Raw genomic sequence first — 26475 nt, 5'->3', positions numbered from 1 at the left:
ATTATTACTCACAAAGTAAAGCCATATGTACAAGCTTGTGTATGACCTCAAGCAGTCATAGCACAAATAAGCAACCACAATCAAACTTTCTCTCTGTTTAAATTATTAAGAACATACAACATTTACCTAATTTTAAATTTAGTCAGTTCTACAAATCTACAAATACATGTTTGATGTGTGACCTTTGGGTCCAACACTCAGCAGTATCTATTCTAGCAGTGACATCTGCTTTATAAAGAAGAGTAACAGCTTAAAGAAAACTCCATATAAAGCTTCTTAGTGCTTTTGAGCCACTAGAACAGCTTTATTGCACCAAAAGCTTCCATAGGTGTTTGACTGGGTTAATATTTGTTGACTGTGAATGCTGTAGCATAAAATTTAGATCACAACTACCGAATGCCAGCAAAACAGAGCTATAAACGCACAAGAATCAGTCATTAGATTTGCACTTTCAATCACATTTGTAATTCTATTTATGTCTTTCGGCCGGTTGCTTTTAAATGCATATGCAAATCACTGTTCTCACTGAAACACTAATAAGTTGAGCAGATTTGTGACAACTTCTCTCTGTGACAATAATGAACAATAATGAATGTATTTTTATACTTGCCACAAAACTTCTCAAAACACCTCATTGTTTCTACACTCACTGTCCATTTTATCAGCTCCACTTGCCATATAGAAGCACTTTGTAGTTCTACAATTACTGACTGTAGTCCATCTATTTATCTGCATGCTTTTTTAGCCTGCTTTACCTTGTTCTTCAATGGTCAGGTATTATTTGGGTGGTGGATCATTCTCAGCACTGCTCAGTTGTGCTGGTATAAGTGGATCAGACACAGCAATGCTGATGGAGTTTTTAAACACCTCACTGTCACTGCTGGACTGAGAATAGTCCACCAACCAAAAACATCCAGCCAACAGTGCCCTGTGGGCAGCGTCCTGTGACCACTGGTGAAGGTCTAGAAGATGACCAACTCAAACAGCAGCAATAGATGAGCGATCGTCTCGACTTTACATCTACAAGGTGGACCATCTAGGTAGGAGTGTCTAATAGAGTGGACAGTGAGTGGACACAGTATTTAAAAACTCCAGCAGCGCTGCTGTGTCTGATCCACTCATACCAGCACAACACACACTAACACACCACCATGTCAGTGTCTCTGCAGTGCTGAGAATGATCCACCACCTAAATAATACCTGCTGTGGTGGTCCTGTGGGGGTCCTGTGGGGGTCCTGACCATTAAAGAACAGGGTGAAAGCAAACTTAAAAAGTATGCAGAAAAACACAGTCAGTAATTGTAGAATTGTAAGTGGAGTAAGTGGAGCTGATAAAATGGTCAGTGAGTGTAGAAACAGGGAGGTGGTTTTAAAGTTATGGCTGATCAGTGTGCTATTAAATACTGTATACTACTTAAAATAATAAAACCGATCAAAATGGCAGCAGCACTTTTTCCCAAGATTCTAATTAAGACTCAGCAGGTCACTTCAGAATGGTTCAATGTTCACTTCTCATCCATTCTTGGGAGCTTTCTGATGCATTTTCTGGGTCATTATCCTGCTGAAAAACCATGGCCTGTGATTAAGGCTTTCGGACACAAGGCTGCACATTTCAGTCACAAATACTTTGATACTTCTGACTTTATAGTGGTCTGCACAGACGTAAGACATCAAATGTCTGAGACAGCAATGCAACCCCAAAACATCACTGAGCCTTCATGCTTCCCAGTAAATTCACAGTGTTTCTATAAAATAAAAGAGCTCTTATTTTGTTTCATATGTCCAACACACATTCTCCCAGAAGAACTGTGGCTCTTCCACATGCATCTTGGCAAAGAGCAATCTAGCCTTTTTGTGTCTTGCTTGTAAACAAGGGGTCCACATTCTAATAAAATGATAAGGTATTATTTTCAGCCACATCTGTAAGTGAAGACAAATCATCATTGCTGTTCAGGTGTGTTAATGCTTTGACTGAATAATTTGGCTCCATCTTGTCCATCTGCAGTCCAGCGACTCTCACAGAGCTCAGAGGAATCAACGAGTCTTCCAAAGGAAGCGATTCTCCCAACAGACACACCATTCCCGGTCTGGGAGCCGGAAGTGATGACCATCGAGGCAATGGATAGTGACCTGAACAAAGTTCTCCATCTGTTTCCAAATCTCTGGCATTGATCTCTGGGTCCTCATGTTCTTCATGACAAGCCTGGTATTGCAAAATGGCAGCTGTGTAATACCTGTCCTCAACATTCTGGGTGCGAGTATGAATTGACTGGGTGTCCAGAGAAACCATGCTAGGGATTGATACAATGGATAGATGGATGAAGGGGCCCTCTTCTTCTGAAGTCTCTGGCCTGGACTCTGGTGGAACAGAAGCTTCTTGATCCAGCAAAGAAATCTGCACAAATGTAAACAGGGTTAAGTAAATGAATAGGTTTAGAGCATGAGAAGATTAAGAGAATGTGGACGTGCTCTTGTTCCAGTGCCCATTGTCACGTTGCATAACCTAATTCAGTTTTTTTGCAGAGAGCAGAATTCCTGGTTCTATTGTTTGACTGTTGTTAAGTAAAGCTGTTTTAGGTTTATTCCAGATGTAACAGGACCCATGTCTTTGAATATCGACCCCAACCTGTTTTGGGATGTTCTAAGGACATCTAGATGTTTTTTATTGGCAAATGTCAGACCGGCCGTTATGTTCCTCTTTGTTAGTAGTGATTGATATACACTGATTAGCCATAACATTAAAACCATCACCTTGTTTCTACACTCACTGTCCATTTTATCAGCTCCACTTACCATATAGAAGCACTTTGTAGTTCTACAATTACTGACTGTAGTCAATCTATTTCTCTACGTACTTTTTAAACCTCCTTTTACTCTGTTCTTCAATGGTCAGGACCCCCACAGGACCACTACAGAGCAGGTATTATTTGGGTGGTGGAATTTCAGCACTGCAGTAACACTGACATGGTGGTGGTGTGTTAGTGTGTGTTGTGCTGGTATAAGTGGATCAGACACAGCAGCGCTGCTGGAGTTTTTAAATACCGTGTCCTCTCACTGTCCACTCTATTAGACACTCCTACCTAGTTGGTCCACCTTGTAGATGTAAAGTTAGAGATGATGGCTCATCTAATGCTGCTGTTATTACAAAGAACCGGATGTGGGTCTCTCTCTGTCAGAATGCGATTACGACCTCTGCCGGCTGATTAGAGGTGCCTGTGTCTCTCAGCATGCAACGCTAGGTGGCGCCACACTCATCAATGTGTGGGTGGCAAAAATGCATCAGGCTGCTGCCCATGTTTCGGAGGGGATATGGGTTAGCTTTGACAGAATGGAAGACAGAATGGAAGCACGATGCAAACTGAACAATTGGATGCGCTAAAGGGGGAGAAAAAAAGGAAAAAAAAAAAAGATACTGGACTAGTAAGCAGAAGGTTGCTGGTTCAAACCCCACCACTGCCAGGTTGCCCTTGAGCAAGGCCCTTACCCCTTAATTGCTTAGACTGTAAGTCGCTTTGGATAAAAGCATCTGCTAAATGCCAAAAATGTAAATGTAAATGTTTGAGTTGGTCATCTTCTAGACTTTCATCAGTGGTCACAAGACGCTGCCCACAGGGCGCTGTTGGCTGGATGTTTTTGGTTGGTGGACTATTCTCAGTCCAACAGTGACAGTGAGGTGTTTAAAAGCTCCAGCAGCGCTGCTGTGTCTTATCCACTCATACCAGCACAACACACACTAACACACCACCACCATGTCAGTGTCACTGCAGTGCTGAGAATGATCCACCTCCCAAATAATACCTGCTCTGTGGGGGTGCTGTGGTCGTCCTGACTATTGAAGAAGTAAAATGAGGTTTAAAAAGTATGTAGAGAAACAGATGGACTACAGTCAGTAATTGTAGAACTACAAAGTGCTTCTATATGTCCTGGTTATTCTATCATATGTGCAGAAAAACAAAATACTAAATAACCTAAATACTGGGATACCATTATTACCATAAGTGTACAATTATTACTAGTGAAGTTGTTACAGTTTGTTGTATTATTAGTTAATGTAAGATTTTACCTGGTAGCTGAGGACAACAGCTTCCAGCCTAAGCAGGTAAGGGCTAATGCACAACCTCTGATGCACTTGAAGCCAGCCACCACCTTCTTTTTTATCCAAATGGCAGATCATTTAAAATCATTAATCAGATTAACACACTTGGAGTTGGCACAAGCTTGGCTTGTATGCCTCTGTGGGTAGCACTGTTGCCTCACAGCAAAAAGGTACTGGGTTCAGTTCTCAGGTGGAACAGTTTGTGTCCTTTCTGTCTGGAGTTTGCATGTTTTCCCTGTGTCTGTGTGGATTTCCTCCGAGCGCTTCAGTTTCCACCCTCAATCCAAAGACATGCAGCCAGGATAACTCGTCATTTAGAAGAATTAAAGGCAAAAACTAATAGGTGCTAAGAGTAACATTTGAGTAACAATGTATTCGCATTTGCTATGAAATTAGACAAATATGATTGGTCTCCTTTAATCAAAAATGAAAAAGCCCCCCTCCAAAAAAAAGAGTTGTGGTCCATACTATATACCAGAACACTAAATATAATGGCCAATATAATTGTATTGTATATCACCACAAATGATGTGGAACCTATTTACACATAATTCACTACGACTTTACATGATTTATGTACAGTAGTTTGGAATAGAACCAAGTCTATTTACACATGTGTAAAACAGCTGTAATGCTACCGTCTGTGTTAGATACAACAGTGTAGTGGGTAAGTATACATATGACTGAGGTACCAGAGATTTAGGGAGTCTGAGATCTGTTGAAAAACACCTTCTGCCCAACACACACAGCACAATAAGTAGAGTGATGGTCATACCACACAGGACAAACCGGAAAAGGTTTGGTCTTTCTGCAAAACATTCCCAAAGATAAACACATCAGTACATCAGGTTTCTATGTGGATGCAGTCAGAATGAACAAGATTTTTACATTAAATTCAGTATGAGCAGATTTCTAACAGGCACAAATTGTCTTTAAAAGGTGGTGGATAAAATAAGACACATTCCATTAGAAAATAGACACTTGACCTTAAAATGACTAAATAACAGTTACAAATAGTTGAAGCTTTAAAACCTGATGGTTATCACTTTCATATTTAAAATATCAAAGCAACAAGATACAGCTAACAGAGTTCCAAACAGGGCAACATTTGGGTGCCTGGGATTGCAGGAGCAATACAATAGGTCTTAACCCAAATTCTACATCAAGTCATGACAAGCTTTAGAAACCATTTGTATCAAAAGCTAAAGCATAAAGACCTAATACTTGGTGTAAGGAGCACAAAAACCTAAACCTTTCAGTAATCAAATAAAGTAATTTGTCTGGTGAGACAACTTCACTGTTCATGCTAACATTACACACCATACAAGAATTATACAGGCACACATAAAAAAAACTAAAACCTTTTTACACATTTTAAAAGCATCATTCCTAAAATACTGAATATCATAAATGCTTGTCTTCTTATATAATTTTGTTTATGCATTTTATCCCCTTTTTCTCCTGACTTTAGCACGTCCAATTGCCCGATTGGGTCATGCTTCCTCTCCTCTAATGCCGACCCCCGCTCTGATTGTTTGTTTGTTAGGATTTTAATGTCATGTTTTACACTTTGGTTACATTCATGACAGGAAAGGTACTCACTCATTACACAAGATTCATAAATTCACAAGATTATATAGAACACAGTCATGGACAATTTTGTATCTCCATTTCACCTCACTTGCATGTTCAGAGCAAACTTCACACAGAAAGGACCCGGACCGCCCCACCTGGGGATCGATCCCAGGACCTTCTTGCTGCCGCTTCCGCTCTGATTGAGGAGAATAAAGCTAACCCACGCCCCCTCCAACACATGGGCAGCAGCCGACTGCATTTTTTTCACCTACACTAGGCGAGTGCATATGCGGATCAGCTTTGTGTATGGAGAGCCACACCCTGATCAACAGGCAAGAACAAACCAGGTGACTATAAGTGAAATGAGAAAAGTGTGATTTACCCGGCACTGGGATGTGAATACACTGTGGGTCAGAGGAGGGAGAGGAAACAAATTGAGCACGAGCACAGTACTTCTGACCTGGTACGAGTCCTCCAAACTTCACCTTCAATGTGTTGTCATTGACCAACTGAGTGTGAGTCTGCAGGGAAAGCAAACAAATATGAGATGCAAAGCATGTAGTACAATTCATTAACACTAGAATGATTAAATAACTTTAATATTTAAATAATTTCAAGACTTCCTGAAGCATTCAAATGTTACATATTTTATATATTCATGGCAGTCATACGTCATGTTGGGAAAATTAAGCAAAATCCTGCATAACTGAAGCTGGTGCTCAAGTGGTGTAGTGGTAAAACACGCTAGCACAACACAGCTGACATCACAAACTCATGAGTTAGAATCTCAGCTGGCAGGCTGGGTGCCTACTTGAACAATGACTATCTTATTCGCAGAAAGGGTGCCAGAGGGGATTCCTCACAACTGATGTGATTACAACCTTTGCTGGCCTTGATGGTGCCTGCACAGAGACGAAGGATAATGGGATCAGTGCATGACTCTCCCCGCGGGAATCTCATCCACATATGAACTCGCATCGTGCAGGTGAATAGATCCAGTCGACTACTGCACACATGTCAGAGGGGAGCGTGTTAGTCACGGCTCTCCTCAATCAGGAGTGGAAGTCATCATCAGTAGAGAGGAAGCATAATGCAATTGGGTAATTGAATATAGTGGGGGGGGGGACTGGAATGTATTTGCTCTGGAGAGACTGTGGAGCAAGTTACCAATTTCCCTCAATGCTACATCAAACCTAGCATTCAATTCTCAGCTGAGCAATGCTATTAGAATATTATTCTTACACACATGAGGTGGGTAAAAAACTTTCCCACCAAGCAGCTTTAGTCTTGAATTTTGATTTATAAGGTTCTTTTATTAAGCTGCATCTTTGTGCTCCAGTTTCACTTCTGTTTGCATGTGGAGGTCAATGGTAGAATAGTAAATTAATTGCATACGATGTCATATTTGAATCATTGGAGTCATTTCTAAAACCAAACATTAGCTGGGGTGGTCAATATTAATGCCCATATTTTTGGAATGGATTGTAGAATTAAATGTTTGGAAAGAGGTCATTGGTTAAAATCAGATAGCAATTAAATAGCTTTTGTTTGTGCCAGCTCTCTAGTAAGCTTTATTATTTTGTTGCATTTGCATAAAGACACTGCTCAAAAAAATAAAGGAAACACCTAAATTACACATTGGACCATGATTAACAAAAGATTCAGGGTGAAAGTCTGTACTGATATAAAGTGTATGTATCTTTACACTAAAATTATACCTCATGCATCATTACAGTTATCAGTTATTCATTTTATGTAAATTACAAGAAATACTTAGTTCTAGTTTTTCTGTTTGCTTTTGTTTTGTTAATTATTTGTTGTATTATGCTATTGGGGCTTTAATTTCCTTCGGGATCAATAAAGTATCCATCCATCCATCCATCCATCCATCCATCCATCCATCCATCCATCCATCCATCCATCTATCTATTCGGTTTCAAAATTCTTGAAATGCTAACTTGTTTTTGTACTGCTTTCAATCGAGTGCAGATCAAAAAGGATTTTTGCAAATCATTACATTTTCTACTGTCCCACTTTTTTGGGATTTGGATTCAGATCAGGTAGCCTATAAAAACAAAAGTGAGGCAGAGTTACCTGAATATCAGACTCATTTTGTTCATTGTAAAGCATCACTGTGGTGTTCAGCTGTTGATATTGAGAGAGGGAACAGCAAGTTGGAGCTTGCTCTGCACTGCCCTCCTCCTCATCCTCATAATCAGTCGAGCAGCTTACAGAGGGGGCACAGGGAAATGCTACTTCCACCCAAACCAATTGATCTTTCAGCGAGAGTGAGAGAGAAGGAGCGCTAAACCTTGCTGAAAAAACAGAGCCAGATTATTATCAAATACATTCTTACTAATATTAGAATGAAGAGTCTACTGACATGAAGAACATAATGTGTAGATAAAGTCTGACAACACTACTTCTAAAATTCATTAAGTTACTTAGTTACTAGGCATAGGGCTGATTTAAGTATTTTAACTTTACTGTAGAACCCCAAACTGTACTCTTTACTTTACAATGAAACTTGCTGATTTCTTTTTACGTTCTGATGTAAGAGCTTTTATCAAGCAGCATCTCCGTGCTCCAGTTTCACTTCTGTTTGCATGTGGAGGTCAATGGTAGAATAGTAGATTTGTTGCACCTGAGTCATATTTGAAACACTGGAGTCATTTCTGAAACCAAACATTAGTTGGGGCAGTCAATATTAATGCCCATATTTCTGGAATGGATTGTAAAAATTTTGGAAAGAGGTCATTGATTAAAAAATGGACAAGCTTAGGGATTTGAGCGAGTTTGATGAGGGCTAAATTGTGACGGCTAGACGACTGGGACAGTGCATCTCCAAAACTGCAGCCCTTGTGGGGTGTTCCTGGTCTGCAGTGGTCAGTATCTATCAGGATCAGGAGCAGTGGTAAACCGGCGACAGGGTCATGGGCGGCCAAGGCTTACTGATGACCGTGGGGAGCGAAGGCTGGCCCGTGTGGACCGATCCAACAGACGAGCTACTGTAGCTCAAATTGCTGAAGAAGTTAATGCTGGTTCTGATAGAAAGGTGTCAGAATACACAGTGCATCACAGTTTGTTGCATATAGGGCTGCATAGCCACAGACCAGTCAGGGTGCCCATGCTGACCACTGTCCATCGCAGAAAGCACCAACAGTGGGCATTGGAATAAGACCACAGAGCAATGGAAGAAGGTGGCCTGGTCTGATGAATCATGTTTTCTTTTACATCACATGGGTGGCTGGGTGTGCTTACCTGGGGAACACATGTCACCAGGATGCACTATGGGACGCAGGCAAGCCGGCAGAGGCAGTGTGATGCTTTGGGCAATGTTCTGCTGGGAAACCTTGGGTCCTGCCATCCATGTGGATGTTACTTTGACACGTACCACCTACCTAAGCATTGCTGCAGACCATGTACACCCTTTCATGGAAACGGTATTCCCTGATGGCTGTGGCCTCTTTCAGCAGGATAAAGCACCCTGCCACAAAGCAAAAATGCTTCAGGAATGGTTTGAGGAGCACAACAACGAGTTTGAGGTGTTGACTTGGCCTCTAAATTCCCCAGATCTCAATTCAGTTGAGCATCTGTGGGATGTGCTGGTCAAACAAGTCCGATCCATGGAGGCCCCACCACACAACTTACAGGAGTTAAAGGATCTGCTGATAACATCTTGGTGCCAGATACCACAGCACACCTTCAGGGGTTTAGTGGAGTCCATGCCTCTACAAGTCAGGGCTGTTTGGCAGCAAAGGGGGACCAACACAATATTAGGTCATACTGTTATGCCTCATCGGTGTATATAAATATTATTTATATTATTAATTTATAATATATTTTAAAAAAATCACAAAAGTATTTAGATTCTTTAGTAAGACGTTGCTGAAGCCACTTTGACAGCAGTTATAGCTGAAAGTCTTCTTGAAAATGACTCTACAAGCTTTGCATACCTGGATTTGGGCGGTTTCTTCCTTCTTTCATAGTAGAGTCTCTTAAACTCAAATTCATCTAATATTGTTGTGTTATATACTATTGTAACAAACAAATAGCCCAAACTATTACAATTATGGCATGTTAAAAGCACTTAATTTAAAAATCTACAAGTAAGATTCACCTGCCTACAACTGCATATTAATGTTTTTTTTAATCTCCTGCAAACCCATCTTGCTTTTTTGTTGAGAACCACCATCTTATCAAATTTAATATGTATGAGGTTCATTATTTTAACTTAGCTGTAAAAGTTAACCTTGAAGGTAGATATTACTGAGGAAATGTTATTTATTATTAAAACGTCTGACAAACTATTGATAAACTTAAATACAATAACTTGGGCACTGCCATGATTTCTACGAGAACAAAGGGAGATATTTTGCACTTTGTGTTATCCAGAACTGTTAAGAGTAAAGAAGTACATGCTAGATACTAACTATCTTTCAGGTGGTTACAGTGCTTCTCTGTTAGCCACTGAGGCTCATTATGTCTGTGGTTCACTCCCAGCCTTACAAAGTTGTACAAATAGAAATCAGTGAAGGTTTGAGACAGATCACAGCTGTTAGAGGACATCTGGACACACTCAGAAACATTCTGCCACTCTGACCTGCAAAACACAAAGTAATACAACCTAAGTTAATTGTATAACAGAAATCTGCATATTACATGCTTATGTAAAAAAATGTGCGCCCCCTCCTGATTCCTCTCTATTTCCTCGGCTGCTCCCATTAGGGATCGCCGGCGGATCGTGATCCTCATTATTGATTTGGCACAGTTTTTACGCCGGATGCCCTTCCTGACACAACCCTTCCTATTTATCCGGGCTTGGGACCGGCACTACAATGCACTGGTTTATGCATCCTAGCAGCTAGGTACCTATAGGACAATTCAGTGTCTCCAATTAGCCTGGCTCCATTTTTTTTTTTTTTGTACTGTGGGAGGAAACCAGAGAACCCTTGGGTCCTGCCATCCATGTGGATGTTACTTTGTCACGTACCACCTACCTAAGCATTGTTGCAGACCATGTACACCCCTTCATAGAAACGGTATTCCCTGATGGCTGTGGCATACTCCAGAGAACCCGGAGTAAACCCACGCTGACATGGGAAGAACATGTAAACTCTGCACAGAAAGGACCTGGACCGCCCCGCCTGGGGATCAAACCCAGGACCTTCTTGCTGTAAGGCGACAGTGCTACCCACTTAGCCACTGTGCCACCCCCACCCCCTGATTCCACCTTCATTATTTTTATAAATTGTCTTCGTCACAATAAACTGATTTTTTTTATGTTATCTTTGTATTATTAAATTCTGTATGAGAATCTAAAACATTAAAGAAAAAACCTTGCAACCCTTTTATCACTTATGTAAAAACTAATTAATTCTTTGGGTTTTGAGCATAAGCTGCTCGTTTAAGCTGGCTAGATGATGTTGACTCATTTAACTTTAATAATTCTTAACAATAATAATTCTTCTTGTATGATATTTATCATAATGAAAAAAAAAACATTTAGTAATTATTAACATGTAAGCATATGTTTGACTCATCATTCTGATTATTATAAAAGGGTGAAATAGGTTTCACTTCTTGTACACACAATGGACTGGTTTTCCCCAAAAACATAACTTGTTTTCAATATGTGCAAACACATCCGACTCAGAGGAAATTAAACAAAAAAAAATCCGCTTTTGACAAATGCATGAGCAAATGTACGCAAACAAACGGGCATAGACCCACTTCTGAGCACCAGCTGTCAACCTTCTTTCCATAGACTTTTCCATTATTCTGCAGCATGTGCTACACCCTCAAGACAAATTCTCCTCTGAAGTTCAATTAGTCTGAAAGTGTGAAATTATACAGTGGTGTTCAAATAAATAGACGCAAAATTAATAACTTTTATTTCAATAAATGCAAATGCACTGAAAATACTACACTTTCAATTCTAAATCAAAACATTAACAACATTTAGCCAGTTTGTGTTAATCCTTTACAGAAAGTTACAAAAAATTTATATTAGACTGTTCAAAATAATAGCAGTGCCAGCATTTTTCTTTAAAAACTAAAAAAATGTATGTATAAATTGAAAAAAATATTTGAGGTTTCACTTTACTTTAAATTACTGAACTAATATTTAGTGGCATAACAATTGTTTCCGAGATCTGTGTTGCATGGAGTCGACCAACTTCTGGCACCTCTGAACAGGAACTTTAGTCCAGGATGATTAGAAAAAAGTTTCAGATTTCAGCTCACAAGTCCTGTATGGGATTGAAGTCAGGGGATTGGGCTGGCCACTCCATTACCTCAATCTTGTTTGTCTATAACCAAGATGTTTTGGGTCATTGTCATGTTGAAACATCCATTTTAAAGACATTTGGCTTGAATTCAGTGCTCGGGGGTCGTCTGACATACTGTCTACGGCCACTAGGCCCAAAAGGAACAATTTTGCTTTCACCAGTCCACAAAATGTTGAGCCGTTTCTCTTTGGACCAGTCAATGTGTTCCTTGGCAGATTTTAACCCATTCAGGACACGTCTTTTTCTTAACAATGGGACATTGCAAGGAGTTCTTGCTGGTAAATTGGCTTCACTTAATCATCTCCTGTACTCACTGGTAACTCCAGATGTTCCTTGAGCTTTCTGGAGGTGATCATTGGCTGAGCCTTTGCTATTTTGGCTATTCGTCAATCCATTTGAACGGAGGTTCCACGCTTCCTTCTGCGTCTTTCAGGTTTTGGTTGTCACTTTAAGGCATTTGAGATCATTTTAGCTGAGCAGCCGATAATTTGCTGCACTTCTCTGTATGTTTTTTCCCTCTACAATCAACTTTTTAATCAAAGTACAATGTTCATTAGAACAATGTGTGGAACAACCCATTTTACCCAGTATTTCAAAAGAAAATGCGCTATGACCAACCTGTGCAACATTTGCCCCCCTCCTACCTTAAATAAGGGCCAAAATTGACACCCGTCCTTCTGCAGAATGAATGACTTCACCAATTAAACACCTCACTGCTATTATTTTAAATAACCCCCTTTCAATCAATGCTTCGATTACTCAGAATGAGTGGCATGCATGTCCTAATTGTTGGGTTTGTTTTGTTTTCATTACTCTACTACACTTTCAAGTGAATTATTTGCAATGTAGAAATATATTTTCTACTAAAAACAGTGATTTATCAGGTTAATAGTGTTGGACTGCTATTTTTTTGAACACCACTGTAGTTAGCAGTGCGTGTGTATTTACATACCCCTGGACCTTGGTCTGCACAGTAAAGGTGGTGTTGGTGCCAATATCAGAACAGCTCCAGTGCAGATGGCAGGCCAAATCTTGAATACTTACACTGGTATTACAAGAAGAAAGCGAGGGCCCTAACACAAACACACACATATTACTTGTGTAAGAGTGTTATAATTAAAAAGACTGACTGACTAGCAAATACATACACTGACCAAAAAATGTGGTAGGAAATCCGACAGAAAAGGCAAGTTTATTAAAAGGAGACAAATTATACAGATAAACTGTGATCTGCTGATCTCCTGAGATTTCACGTAGTCGATAGATGTTTGTTTATTAGGATTTTAACGTCATGTTTTACACTTTGGTTACATTCATGACAGGAACGGTAGTTACTCATTACACGAGATTCATCAGTTCACAAGTTTATATCAAACACAGTCATGGACAATTTAATGTCTCCAATTCACCTCACTTGCATGTCTTTGGACTGTGAGAGGAAACCGGAGCTTTAGGGGGAAACCCACGCAGACACAAAGAGAACATGCAAACTCCACAGACAAAGGACCCAGACCGCTCCACCTAAGGATCAAACCCAGGATCTTCTTGCTGTGAGACGACAGTGCTACCCACCGAGCCACCGTGTCGCCTGTGCAGCAATTGTGTGAAGAAATCATGTGAACATAAACCAAAATCTTAAAGGAATGTTCATAACACCTTGTAGAATCCATGCTACAACAAACTGTAACTCTTTACAGATTAAAATGAGTATTACCATTAATATTGTGTTTCTAACTCTGTGGCCAGTAAGAGTACAGAGATAGATATACCAAAATAATCAGATACAAATATACAGTAGATTTAGAAAGCATTCAGACCCCTTGACTTTGTGTTTTGGATTTAATTTAAGGGGATTTAATTTTGGATTTAATTAAAGGAGTTACCAAGTAATTTACCAATGTAACCTATTCATTTACACTTAATTACTTATAATGACCAAAAATGTTTTTGTAATTTGGGGACACTATAGCCTTTCCAAACTATGTCCAAACCATGTCAATTAAATAGCAACATGTGGACTCCAATCAACTTCTGGATACATCAACATTAATTAAAACAACAGCATGCACCGGATTTGCATAACAGCAAATGATCTGAATACTTTTTTGATAAAATATGATATTTATTTAAAACCATGTCTTCACATTGTCATTATAAGTTACTAAGTGTAGAGTTAAAATGTCAATTATATCCATTAAAAATAAAATCCACAACACTATTATGCGCAGAAAAATGGGTCTGAATACATTCTGAATCTCAAATATACAGAGACTGCCCACAAGGATAATAGATAATAAACACTGAGTTCAGTTATTGTACTCAATTATCTTAAGATAAGGAATTACAAAAAAAAAAAAAAAATGATTAGGTCTTTGTCTACATTTACATTTTCAGCAGACACTTTTATCCAAAGTGACTTACAGTATTGTGACAGTATACAGTCTAAGAAATTGAGGGTTAAGGGCCTTGCTCAAGGGCCCAACAGTGGCAACGGTAAGGCTTGAACCAGCAACCTTCTGATTCCCGGACCAGTACCTTAACCACTAGGCTACAACTGGCTTGTCTACAACAAGACAACACTACACACAAAGTGGAAAAAAGAAAACAACCTACCAATCACATTTATAAAAAGGAAGATTATATGAACTATTGTCCATTATTTTATTTTTTTTACTAATAATCAGGTGTACACAGTTTGAAATGGCCATGATTGTAATAGAAAAGCTTAAATTGCTTTAATTTGGCTGACATATTAAAAGCAAGCAAAACACCCAAACTGTCCTTATAAAGAAACAACAATAATCCTCATTTAAATGCTGCTGCAACACGTGAACCACAATGTTAGCCGTTTGGAGCGTGAATATCTGATGCAGTATAATCAGTACAGAACGTGGCCTCCTACTTTTTAATTATTAACTAAGTGTAAAAGCAAGTTTGGCTCAATGTACAACAAACAAATAGAATTTATTCTGTCTACAGCAAATACAATACAATACAGAGTACGTGCTCGCAAGTTTTACGGGCCTAAAAAACCACTGATATACTCCAATTTATGGGCCGATAGATAGATCAGTTATTCTGTACCTCAAAGTCTGTGAGTCTGTCTCTTTTACAGCCAAAAATGTACAACCACTTAGAAGGACCTTAAAGCTGACAGATAAAGATTTTTAATAAAAAGCATGGATCTGGAAAATTACATCTATATACTCACCCACATTTAGCATCAGAGAGAGCACCCACACAACTGAGAAAACAGTTACTAGCACCATCACACTACAAGACAGAAATTAAAAGTTTTATCCAAATTACAAATTTACTGTACACTGGCTGAACTGTGTTAAATGTTAAACATGTATTAGAAACACAGTCATTTATTAATCGGCAAGTTTGTATTTTTATAGTACTTACCTTAACAGTCTAGAAGCTGTTGATAAGCTCACAGTAACCAGAAAAGAGATGTAATAACCACAAAACAAAGGCTTGCAACACTGAGGTGACAACACTGAAAGTGTGTGTGTGTGTGTATACAACACAGAGAGAAACTAACCATGGTGTAGGAAGAAAGGAAAGGAAAAGCAGCACTGTATATCTATGTATCTGCCTGCAACAGTCTGAGAGACAACAAAGAATGTTCCTGCTTTCTTATATATTTACCGTTCTTCAATGGTCAGGACCACCACAGTACAACCACAGAGCAGTTTAGGTGGTGGATCACTCTCAGCACTGCAGTGACACTGACATGGTGGTGGTGTGTTAGTGTGTGTTGTGCTGGTATGAGAGGATTAGACACAGCAGCGCTGCTGGAGTTTTTAAATACTGTGTCCACTCACTGTCCACTCTATTAGACACTCCTACCTAGTTGGTCCACCTTGTAGATGTAAAGTCAGAGACAGAGTCGCTCATCTATTGCTGCTGTTTGAGTTAGTCATCTTCTAGACCTTCATCAGTGGTCACAGGACGCTGCCCACGGGGCGCTGTTAGCTGGATATTTTTGGTTGGTGGACTATTCACAGTCCAGCAGTGACAGTGAGGTGTTTAAAAACTCAATTAGCATTGCTGTGTCTGATCCACTCATACCAGCACAACACACACTAACACACCACAACCATGTCAGTGTCACTGCAGTGCTGAGAATCATCCACCACCTAAATAATACCTGCTCTGTAGTGGTCCTGACCATTGAAGAACAGCACGAAAGGGGGCTAAAAAGTATGCAGAGAAACAGATGGACTACAGTCAGTAATTGTAGAACTACAAAGTGCTTCTATATGGTAAGTGGAGCTGATAAAATGGACAATGTGTGTAGAAACAAGAAGGTGGTTTTAATGTTATGGCTGATTAGTATGTGTATATATAATGTACTGTAACTACTATACAGTCTTACAGTAATACAGGGAAACTGTGTGTGTTTGAGCGTGTGTGTGTGTGTAAGAGAGAGAAACTTTAATTGATGAAGGGAATTTGTGAGAAAGCAGGAGTGTGTGTGTGTGTGTGTGTGTGTGTGTGTGTGAGTCTTTCACCTTATTGTTGTAGCAATACTGTACCGACTGTAACGGACTTACTTATAAAGCGCTTTGTGTAAAATGAGAATACAATAGCTCCCTCTAGTGGACAGAATTAACCAACAATAAACAAATTACATTCAATGCGATTTAATTTCCTTAATAAAATAATATTCAGACAAACTTTTACAACCTTAATTCAAAATAGCAAACAAAATATTTATATAGACATCTTAAGTGTCATAAAGTCAAGACAATAAAGGCCAAACAGAAAGTATAATAAGTTACTCATTACATTTTTACACAGGCATGGGCGGTAACATAAATGCACAGCACCTTATTATATAGTTGATAGAAACAGCTCAGCTGTGCTATCAAAACATCATCTTTATATAATCTTTCCATAATAATTATTTCTTGTTAAAGATCATTTGTTGAGAGAGTCTCTAGCAGAACTGTCAAACAGGCACAAGATACATTTAGGTGGCAGCTGGATGCCCTGCTGATCCCCACCCAGCACATTAACACTTTTCTCTGTGCAATTAGCAACATCAGTCTTAAAGTTATAATTTCACAAAAAACTAATTTTTGTAATCGCAATCAGCCCATCAGCCAACACCATGAATAATGAATAATGTCTAAAATAACAGTAAAATGCCATAAAGTTATTTTGGCTTTAGAAGTATTAAACATCACTAACAAGCAATGGAAAATACTATTCCACCTAATTGTTAGCCATGTTAGCTCTGTAGCTGCAGTGCAAATTCAAAAAGGCAAGCACTGTTATAATAGTCATAGTCAATACGTTTTTATTTTTATTTTAGTAATTTTTGATGGGTAAGTCAGAAAAACATATCCTTTTAAGTCTGCTTTATAAAAGATTTTAGTTAGTTTTGATCTGCTTTAATTTTCATAATATTTTAGTTTTTTTGTGCAATTATTCCTTTAAGACATTTCTCATACAGCAAAAAATCAAACAGCATGCAGTGGCACCTTTACACATGTGTGCTTGGTGCCGTGGGTGATGTAGGCTGTGCTTTCTGAAGAAGTCCCATTGTGGCTGCATCCTTATTTAAGTTCTTATATGGGTTCCGCCGTGTCCCACGCAAACACATAGAGGGAAGCCTAAAACCTGCCAGGCAGCAGCCTGAACATGCCACAACCTCATCCTGCTCTGGAGGGCTCACTGGGCTAGCGGAACCACGGAGACCATTTACAGCCAAATTCAAAGGTCTCGACAAGGTCGACTGGCTGTTGTTGTTGTGAAAATCAGGTAGCCGGCCTAGAAATGGTGGTCCATTGGAAACAGGTGGGGTCCAGCCATTGGTAAAATGTTTGGGTGAATCAGAAACAGAGTCATCTGATGTGTTAGGAGAGCTGATGCAGTCCATAGCCTCGTCAACACTCTCCTCACGATCAAAAGACATCAACTCAAAATCCATTGGGAGTCCAGAGTCATCTGCAAGGTCGTTATAATCTGTCTGGTGCCCATTACTGTCCTCCTTTTTAAGTTCTTCATAAACTGAGTTCTTTATGATCTCCTTCACACACTCCTCCCCTTCTGGTACATTTAACACTTGATGTAGCCCGTCTGAGGAATCTGTATTTGAGAAGTCTGATTCACACTGTGCGCTCGTGTCAGACAGATCATTAATATGTCGGTTTTCTTCATGTGTGTGAGCACTGAACACATGTTCATGTTCAATCTTGGCACATACATCTCTGACAGCGTCACTGTCCCTGTCTGGTAGATCAACAGCATGTGCGGTCTTCCTGTTAGGATATTGATTTCTTACTCTTGTGCCACATTTACTCCTTAATGACTGGACATCCTCAGGCGTGCAGGGCAGCGACTGGCAGCGTCTGTGGCGACGGTACAGTGCATTTGCGCAGTGTGTGGGGCTGCATGCATCAGAGGGCGGAGGCAGGGTGAAGGTAAGGGAGATAACAGACTTGCTGGGGGTGTCAAACAGTTTAATGCGGCCGCCATTCAGGTCATGCCTCTGGGAAAAGGGGTTAATGCGTGCTGGTGTCAGCTGAACTGGAGTAAACACGTCCGATTTATTAGGGGACACACGATCATTCAAACAGGTGTCCAAAGACAACCTTCTGTGGGCCGGAGACACTGAACTGGGGGAGAGTGGGTCTGAAAGAGACGATAAAACAAAGAAAAATTAAACATGAGTACATCTCAGTGCTAAACGTGCTTGTAAAATATTGCTAGTTTTAATGTTAAATGGTTTTTAAATAATTTGTGTACTGACCTTGTTATGCTTATGGCCAATCTAAGCATACACAATGTGCTTCTAAAAACCCATTTTAAACCAACAAAATGCATACAGCTACCACCGGCCACTGTGTTCAGTTCAAGCCTTTATGATTTGTTACCCAACAGAAAATATCTGCACATTTTTTTACATTTTGGTCAAAAATTTGTATCTTAACTCGCTGGGAGAGTGAATAATTAATCTAGTTAGCAAACGTTTTTACAAAACGAAACAAAAAATGTTAAGTGTTCCCAGTGTTCATTTGAACTGTTATACTGTATTCATAATGCCTTGCATTTAATATGTAATAAAAAATTGCAATCAAAAATATTCAACCGCCCAAACTTCTGTGCAGAGCTAGATTTTGCGTTAAATTTTAGTTGAAGTAGAGTAGTTTTTCTGTTGAATAATGCAGCAAAATTAACAAAAAAGATCGAAGTAGTATTTTACAGTCACAGAATATACTACATAATATTGCTGATCTTAAAACCTACTGCTAGTCTGTAAGACCTAAAGTTGGGTTATACAATGAGTAAACCATTACAATCACAATAACCACCCTTCATTTGCTTCAGCTGTGATGTGTTACATAAACACCACCTAGACATTCAAATGTTCAAGGTGTGTTACAACCCTTGTGAAAACTAAGCCGCTGTTACAAAAGCTGAGAGGAAAAAGGAGTTTGTCTGGTGCAAAAAAAAAAAAGGCAACGCTTATAACCAGAAGAATACTTATCCCCATGGTCAAGCACTGAGATGGGACAGTGATGATGTGGGGATGTTTTTTTTCTGCTGCAGAAACTGGTAATCTTGACTGCATGACTGGCATCATGGATTCACAGAAATATTACGGCATTTTGAGCAGGAATGTTCTGCCTTCTGTGCTGAAACTGAACCTTGGTGATAATTGGACAACTGGATAACTTTCCAGCAAGATGGATGGATAGATAGAGGGATTATTGTTTTTGTTACTTTAATTGTCATGGTAACTTGTGGGTCATTTCCATGAAGCATTAGTACTGGCAGGAAGCATTGGTGCTGGGTCTGTGTCATTTTCCCAGAAGACTAATCTGATCCTTATTTTGCCCAGTGACCATGATCAGAATTTTTGACTTTTCAGCAAGACAATAATCCCAAGCAAACTTTCAAGTCTACCAAAGCATGGTTAAGGAATCAGTCCTGTAATATCAATGATCCTCCAGCCTTTTCAGACTCCAGATTAAAATCCCACATTCAGTGGGATGTAAAGAAAACAGTAACAGCACAAAAGCCACCAAACCTCAATGAACTGGAAGCTTTTGTATGATAAAAATTGGTGAAAATTTCACATGACAGTTAAGATGTTTCATCAAGTACTGAGGCTGGGGCTTGAATAATATTGTACATGAACATTTGTCAAGAGAAGTACATGTTCTTCATTTCAACCCCAAAAATTGTCAACTTGTGTTCTCACAAGTGCTTGCATGTATCAATAAACATTATTTCCCTGTTTAATGAGACTTCTTGTAGATCTTTATTTACTCTATATACTCTCTAATTTCCTTCAGGATCAATAAAATATCTATCTATCATATCTATCGTATCTATCGTATCTATCGTATCCATCCATCCATCCATCCATCCATCCATCCATCCATCCATCCATCCATCCATCCATCCATCCATCCATCCATCCATCCATCCATCCATCCATCCATCCATCCATCCATCCATCCATCCATGGTTTTGGTCATGTAAACCCCTAGAATTTGATCGCACAAATTTTGTAGAGATACTGTTCATATTTTACATGACAGAAAAAAAATAAAATAAAATAAATAACCAGAAATTAGTAAAATCTGAATAAATGGGATTCCTAAAATTAGCTAGAGATTTAGATAATAACCTCACATTCAGACTCATGGTTATACAGTAACTTCACGGGTCAGACTTGTATGATTTGTTTGTTTATTTTATTGATTAACGCCATGTTAACACATTGGTTACATTCATGGCAGGAACACTGAAGTTTTTTATTTATTTATTTTTCCAAGTCTTTCTTGTTTCATTTTTGTTTTATTTATCTTCGTATGCAAGTCCTCAGTTTTATATTCGTAAATGATTGGTTGACTGAGGGGTTTAACACCATGTCTACATGAAATTAATAATGGTGGCTGAAAGGTAATTCGTTAGATTTTTGATGTTGTCTGTTTTCAGATGTTTGTGTTTAGTCCAGTATTTGCGAGAAATTTTATTACTTTTTTATAATGTTTTGAGTTGAAAACTTCTATTATATTATTTGGGATTCCTAGTTGTTCAGACTTGTATGAAGTTGGAAAATTAAACAATGATAGTCAGTGACTATGATAATTAATATGATGATAATTAAACAATGATAGCCATTAGCAAGCAAACATACAGGCCTCCGAATGAACTGCTAAAGATGTCTGCTTTATTTAAGCTGAGAACATTAGAGAAGAATGAAGAACATACACATACGTGCTGACTCACCCTCAGTGGGCACTGCCAGCTCCATCTTCTGCTCGGCATATATTCTCTCCATCTCAGGTACTATTAGAGAGAAAGGAGGACGACTCTCTGCCTTCATCTAAGAGACACACAGATGCATCATACAATTGTCCCTCTCCCCCATGGAACATTTTAAAGGTAAATATTTAAGATTTCTATGGATAAAGTTACATAATTTGGATACAAACTACTATTACACTATACAACTATATCAACTGAATGGCGGTAGCACTATAAATAAAGTGCAGGCAGAATGTTTAGTTATATAGTTAATATAGTGATAGGCACCATGTTCCACCCAGGTATTTCACCCTTGTGTCAGTTTTTTGTGACAGCCTTAATGAAGCATTTGAGAGTGTGTGTGTGTGAGATAGTGAGAGAAAGAGACATACACCACAGCATGTAACTGCTAGGTTGAAAAAAGCTGGGGGACAGTCTTCTGCCAGCTGCTGAAATGCAACAACATCCAGTCCAAAATCCTGCACACAGAGAAAACCAGCCACACACATAAGCAGCTGAATTGTTCACAGTATGTGTTTTTAAAAACCTAAATTTAAGTCCATACATTCTTTCTAACTTTCTAATGAGCTTAAAGCTGGTATTTTAAACACACATCATGAAAAAAGTAAGAATAACCTGTGACACTGCTACGTGTATTTTCACTTCATCAACTTACTCTGCTTTAAAATAAAGTGTGGGGTCTTGAACGTGGATAAAGTTTGTTGCTGAGATTTACTCCGGCCAAGCATTAAGCAAAATTAACATTGGTTGTCTTTTACATACAGCTTATTAGAAAAGAAGTAACTGCCCCCTTCCTGTTTTGCTACCCATATTGTTTTCAGATCATTACTTTTGCATCTCCATACTAAGACAGATGTTAGCATTTGCACCTTTAGCTGATTACCATTAAGGATGGTACTTTTAGTCTTAGGCACTGAGGAATTTTACCAGAAAACAAATTTGATCATGGACCCATCTGACCAAGTCGTATGCTTGAACGGTCATTCAGTCTTTTTGAAATAAGCTTGAGCCCAGAGAACTATGCACCCTTTCTGCATAGAACTGATGTACAACTTCGCCTAATAAGAGTTTCAATTGCATTTCTTGATTACAGTCTTGGGAGTACTCGTGAAAACCGTTGTCGCGACAACGTGGCTATGTTTTGCTCAGTACCATAATCTTTTCTCATGTAATGCTGGCTGAGGGTTCAAAGGTCACACACATTCAACAGTGGTTTCTGTCTTGCCCTACACTGACTGAGATTTATTGGATCTTTTCACAGTAATAAATACATTAGATGGTGAAAGACAAATGACCTGCTATCTTGCATTGAGAAATGTTCTTTTTGAACTGATTGAGCTGAAGGAAACAAGAGAAATTGTCAGTGCTGATTCATGACCCGTTTGCTTGTAAAAACCTTTGGTGTAAAAAGCCTTTGGTGGATCCTCTTTTTATACCCAGTCATGATTTCCTCACTTGTTAACAATTCACCAGCTTATTGTGGAATGTTTTAAAATAGTGTAACTTCATTATTCTGTAAACGTTTGACTTTTATTTTGCCCCATCCCAGGAATCAAACTTAAAATGAGATTTTATTTACAAAATACAATCAAGTTGGTCAGCTAAAACACCAGTCGTATCTTTGTAATTTTTAAACTTTTATTTACCTGACATTTATTGCATTTAATATCGCTAGTTGCCTTGAATACCAAAATTTCCACACAGAGATTTTATTTGAAAGATCTTTAGTTATCAAAAGCATGTGGTTGCAGACTTTACTTTTCTTTTTTTTAACATAGGTGATTTTTATCTTTTTATCTTACTTTTTGTTTTTTAATATTCCTATAAGAACAACACAAGGATATCTATCTATCTATCTTTTAACTCCGTGTTTACTCTCGTGAGTTACAATTATGGCAGGAAAGGTTTATGTGGGTGCTTTGTATCCGTTATGTAGTCTCTGATATTATATGTGTATTCCTAATTTAGTGACAACACAAGGATATAAACTCCCATTTTGCATAACACAAGCTAATGTAAGCTTTCTTTTATTTGTATTTAGGTGGTGTGATTTACTGTTTTTGAAAAAAAAAAAAAGTTATCAAATATTGAACTTATGGGGTTTTTTAAGAGTCATTTATTTAAAGCACAATGTCCACGAGGAAGGAGTGTAAAGTGCAAATATTCAAGAGTCAAGGTTCACTACTGAATCTTACACATACGTCAGATATGACTGACAATACATACCCTGTCAAAATACTATTAACCAGATGAGTACAACTTGTGTGGGGAAACTATCAACAGGGGGCAGTGTTACACACACCAACAGTTAACTGCAACCAAGTAAGTGCATGGCCAACAACTAGATAGTAAATACAAATAACTTACTGCTTAAACTGACTACACACACAAACACACAAACACACAAACACACAAACACACAAACACACAAACACACAAACACAGTTGTCATTGATCCCAGTACTGAGTTAGCGGTCAAGGTTTTCATGCTTCACAAATAAAACTAAGCATATTGCTTGAAGTAGCACTCAATTCTATCAGATACCCTTAAAATCAGATAAAGAGCCATTTAAGTGTTGAGACTATACACATACATTATGCAACAGATGTGTCTTAAAATGCATCTTAAAAATGTCAAACATGCATGAGAGACTTGTACCCTTTAAGACAATGAACCTCCTCATGAGTCCCCAATCCAGCCTTGTACGTACATACACATTTACACATGCTAACACAAAAACAGGGCAGTGGTAGCTCAGGTAGGTATTGGCCAAGCAGTCGGTAGATGGCTGGTTTAAGCCTCATGACTGTGAAGTTGCCACTGTTGAGCCAGTGAGCAAGGCCCTTAACCTTCAAATGCTTAATTGTTTTTATCAGTCTTTGGTATTTGAACTTTGGAAAAAAGTGTCTGCTGAATGCTATAAATGCAACCCTAGTGCCACATATTATGGCCGTAAGTATGTATGTGAATACCCCTCCTAATTATTAAGATCGGGCACACCTAATGTGGCAGAAACACCGGGTATGTCCAATCTATTAAATAAGATTTACTTTAAGCTTTGTAATCAAAACTCATTCAAATAACGTTTTTTAAACTTTCACATTTTCAAATGGTGCAACTGATACTCAGTACTGCAGTTCAGAAGAGGCTTCCTTCCTGCCATCCTGTCATACGGGCCAGCATTGTGTACAGCTTCTTGTGTAATTCCTCTAAACTTTACTCAAAGCGATAGTCCAAGAATTTTTCTGAAACATTTAATTTATGACTTTCCACAACTCTATGCTGAAGCCCTTCTGAAAACACTTTTTTCAAATACAGTAAATTTTTTGGGTTTTCTGTACACCACTAAGTATTTGAATCCTCAAGAAACAGCTTTATGATTAATTGATCCCCTACAACCACTCAGATGGGGGATAATTAGCTCTGAAATTGCTAACACTGACGCGGGTTTGCAATGATTATTTTAAGGGCTGTTCACTAATTCAAACCAGGTACTAAAATAATGAATAACATTTTAATAATTCGGAATTTTGATGTTAAACTACATCTGTTAGTTACTTATTTGAATTTTATTTAAAGTAGTTACTAAATACTATTTGCATTACTATTGCACATCACTCTAGGCACTGCATGTGGGGAATTCTGCATAGTTTTCCTACATCTGCACACGCAGATGATGAATTTGCTGCTTTAAACTGCCACTGTATTTATCTTAAGTCCAAGTTGATTTAGAAGACTGGGACCACAGACAAGGTCATAATTGCAGCAGTTGTGAGAAATCCCCCCTGTGTCTTTAACAAAGGTAAGAAGGGAGATTTGACATACCTCTGTGCGTGGCAGGAAGTCTGGATCTGCCTGGATCCGACCAATGATTTCACAGAGGACAATGCCATAGGCAAAAACATCCACCTAACCAAAAAAACAACAATAGTTTGCTAAAATCTACACAGACAAAATGACAGATGTATGGACAAAGTGTAACTTCTGACTTAGTCATAAAAATTTAATGTGTTCACAAAATCAGTTGGGTTTCATGTAAGATTAATCCCACCTTCTCATCATACTGCTCTCCTCTCAGCACTTCAGGAGCCATCCAGTATGGAGAACCCACGATGGATAAAGGCTGCTTCTGTGTGCCATCACTAAGAAAATGAAAGCAAACAAAACAACACATTTATAAAGCTGAATAACTAGGGTAAGTTATTACCGGTGCAAGGTGTGCTCTGATGACTGCAAGAATACAATCACAAGGGTGTGCTGGTATTCTTTCAATGTGCAGATCTTATCAATGATTTTAGTAGTAATGCAAATTAAAATGTGCAGAATTGGCACTCTATCCGTTTACAATATTCACTAAACTCACAATGTAATGGTGTCAGTAGGATGAAGATGGTTGCAACAGAGCATCCCTGATGTATGGTGCAGTGTTCCACTGTTCCACCAGCAGTTTAACAGACTAGTCCACAATCATAAAGACCTGAATTTCCATCTGAGTGGTGTTCCCAGCCAGGTTAGGGACGTGGCACAGCAACCGTTATTCCTACTGCCTAGTTAAGGTGCTGACACAAAGAGTCAAAGCATAGACTGGTCCGCCACTGCTGAACAGTCTAACGTGATTGATATTGGATGCAGATGCATTGGAGCAGGCATGTGCTTCTTCAGCCAGACAGCTGTTGTACAACAGGCCGGGGTCAGCAGAATTTACAAGGGAAATTAGACTGCCAGACACCCATCAGTGTAAAACATATGTTAGAATAGAATAGAATGAATAGAACAGAATGCCTTTGTTTGTCATATATACATATACAGATGTACAATACAACGAAATTCTTTTTCTTTCTTCGCATATCCCAGCCATTGTATGGTGCCCCTGGAGCAGAGAGGGTTAAGGGCCTTGCTCAAGGGCCCAACAGTGGCTGCATGGCAGAGCTGGGATTCGAACTCTCAACCTTTCAGTTAATAGCCCAAAGCCTGTTATTTTGAGCTGCATCACAAGATGAAAATCGTGACTGACGCACCAGCATTTAATACGAAGGAAGAACCCACACCATGAGAGGACTGCCAGACACCTATCATTATAAAACATATCCTGGCTGAATGCCAGGACACAGTACAACAGTGATGGACAAAGACTACATATGGCTAAAAACATTTTAAAAAAATCACTAAAGATAATACAAAACCAATTCTCAAATTTCTCAATAATACAAGACTGA

At 38.8% G+C, this 26475-nt stretch overlaps 3 protein-coding genes across 4 annotated transcripts in view; all 3 read right to left on the bottom strand.

Annotated features, from left to right (window-relative positions):
• Positions 1 to 759: 759 nt before the first annotated feature.
• LOC134311709 (uncharacterized) lies at positions 760 to 10119 on the bottom strand. Its single transcript, XM_062993359.1, has 5 exons — positions 10105 to 10119; positions 7766 to 7986; positions 6054 to 6192; positions 4789 to 4904; positions 760 to 2395 (listed from the first exon to the last, which is right to left on the bottom strand). Exons 2-5 carry the CDS (start codon positions 7799 to 7801, stop codon positions 1886 to 1888), a joined length of 801 nt encoding a protein of 266 aa, XP_062849429.1. The 5' UTR covers positions 7802 to 7986; positions 10105 to 10119; the 3' UTR covers positions 760 to 1885.
• si:dkeyp-75h12.7 (uncharacterized) lies at positions 10070 to 15229 on the bottom strand. Its single transcript, XM_062993360.1, has 3 exons — positions 15173 to 15229; positions 12914 to 13034; positions 10070 to 10274 (listed from the first exon to the last, which is right to left on the bottom strand). Exons 1-3 carry the CDS (start codon positions 15183 to 15185, stop codon positions 10100 to 10102), a joined length of 309 nt encoding a protein of 102 aa, XP_062849430.1. The 5' UTR covers positions 15186 to 15229; the 3' UTR covers positions 10070 to 10099.
• Positions 15230 to 16610: 1381 nt separating this feature from the next.
• The window catches only part of tesk1b (testis associated actin remodelling kinase 1b), a 34580-nt gene continuing 24715 nt past the window's right edge, over positions 16611 to 26475 (bottom strand). Inside the window, exons 6-10 of one of the 2 annotated variants that reach the window (XM_062993357.1) lie at positions 25311 to 25401; positions 25085 to 25168; positions 21630 to 21716; positions 21208 to 21316; positions 16611 to 18609 (exon numbers count right to left, since the gene is read on the bottom strand). In XM_062993357.1, the coding sequence (XP_062849427.1) occupies positions 17459 to 18609; positions 21208 to 21316; positions 21630 to 21716; positions 25085 to 25168; positions 25311 to 25401 (1522 nt within the window). In that variant the 3' untranslated portion in view covers positions 16611 to 17458. The remainder of the gene's footprint in view (positions 18610 to 21207; positions 21317 to 21629; positions 21717 to 25084; positions 25169 to 25310; positions 25402 to 26475) is intronic. The other variant, XM_062993358.1, reaches the window with a different exon arrangement.

Source organism: Trichomycterus rosablanca, chromosome 4 (genome assembly GCF_030014385.1).
Source record: "Trichomycterus rosablanca isolate fTriRos1 chromosome 4, fTriRos1.hap1, whole genome shotgun sequence".
In the NCBI taxonomy this organism is placed as follows: Eukaryota; Metazoa; Chordata; class Actinopteri; order Siluriformes; family Trichomycteridae; genus Trichomycterus; species Trichomycterus rosablanca.
The sequence above is the reverse complement of the archived record's forward strand: the minus strand, read 5'-3'. Positions and strand labels throughout refer to the sequence as shown.

Bases quoted from the DNA above. Each gene is read 5' to 3' on its own strand.
- LOC134311709 (XM_062993359.1), bottom strand. From the start codon at position 7,801: ATGCTTTACAATGAACAAAATGAGTCTGATATTCAG. The intron at 6,193-7,765 runs GTAACTCTGCCT...CTTTCCCTGCAG, and splicing joins AAAATGAGTCTGATATTCAG to ACTCACACTCAGTTGGTCAA. The intron at 2,396-4,788 runs GTACCTCAGTCA...ACATTTGTGCAG, and splicing joins TCAGACTCCCTAAATCTCTG to ATTTCTTTGCTGGATCAAGA.
- si:dkeyp-75h12.7 (XM_062993360.1), bottom strand. The intron at 10,275-12,913 runs GTATGTAAATAC...TGTGTTTTGCAG, and splicing joins GTGCAGACCAAGGTCCAGGG to GTCAGAGTGGCAGAATGTTT.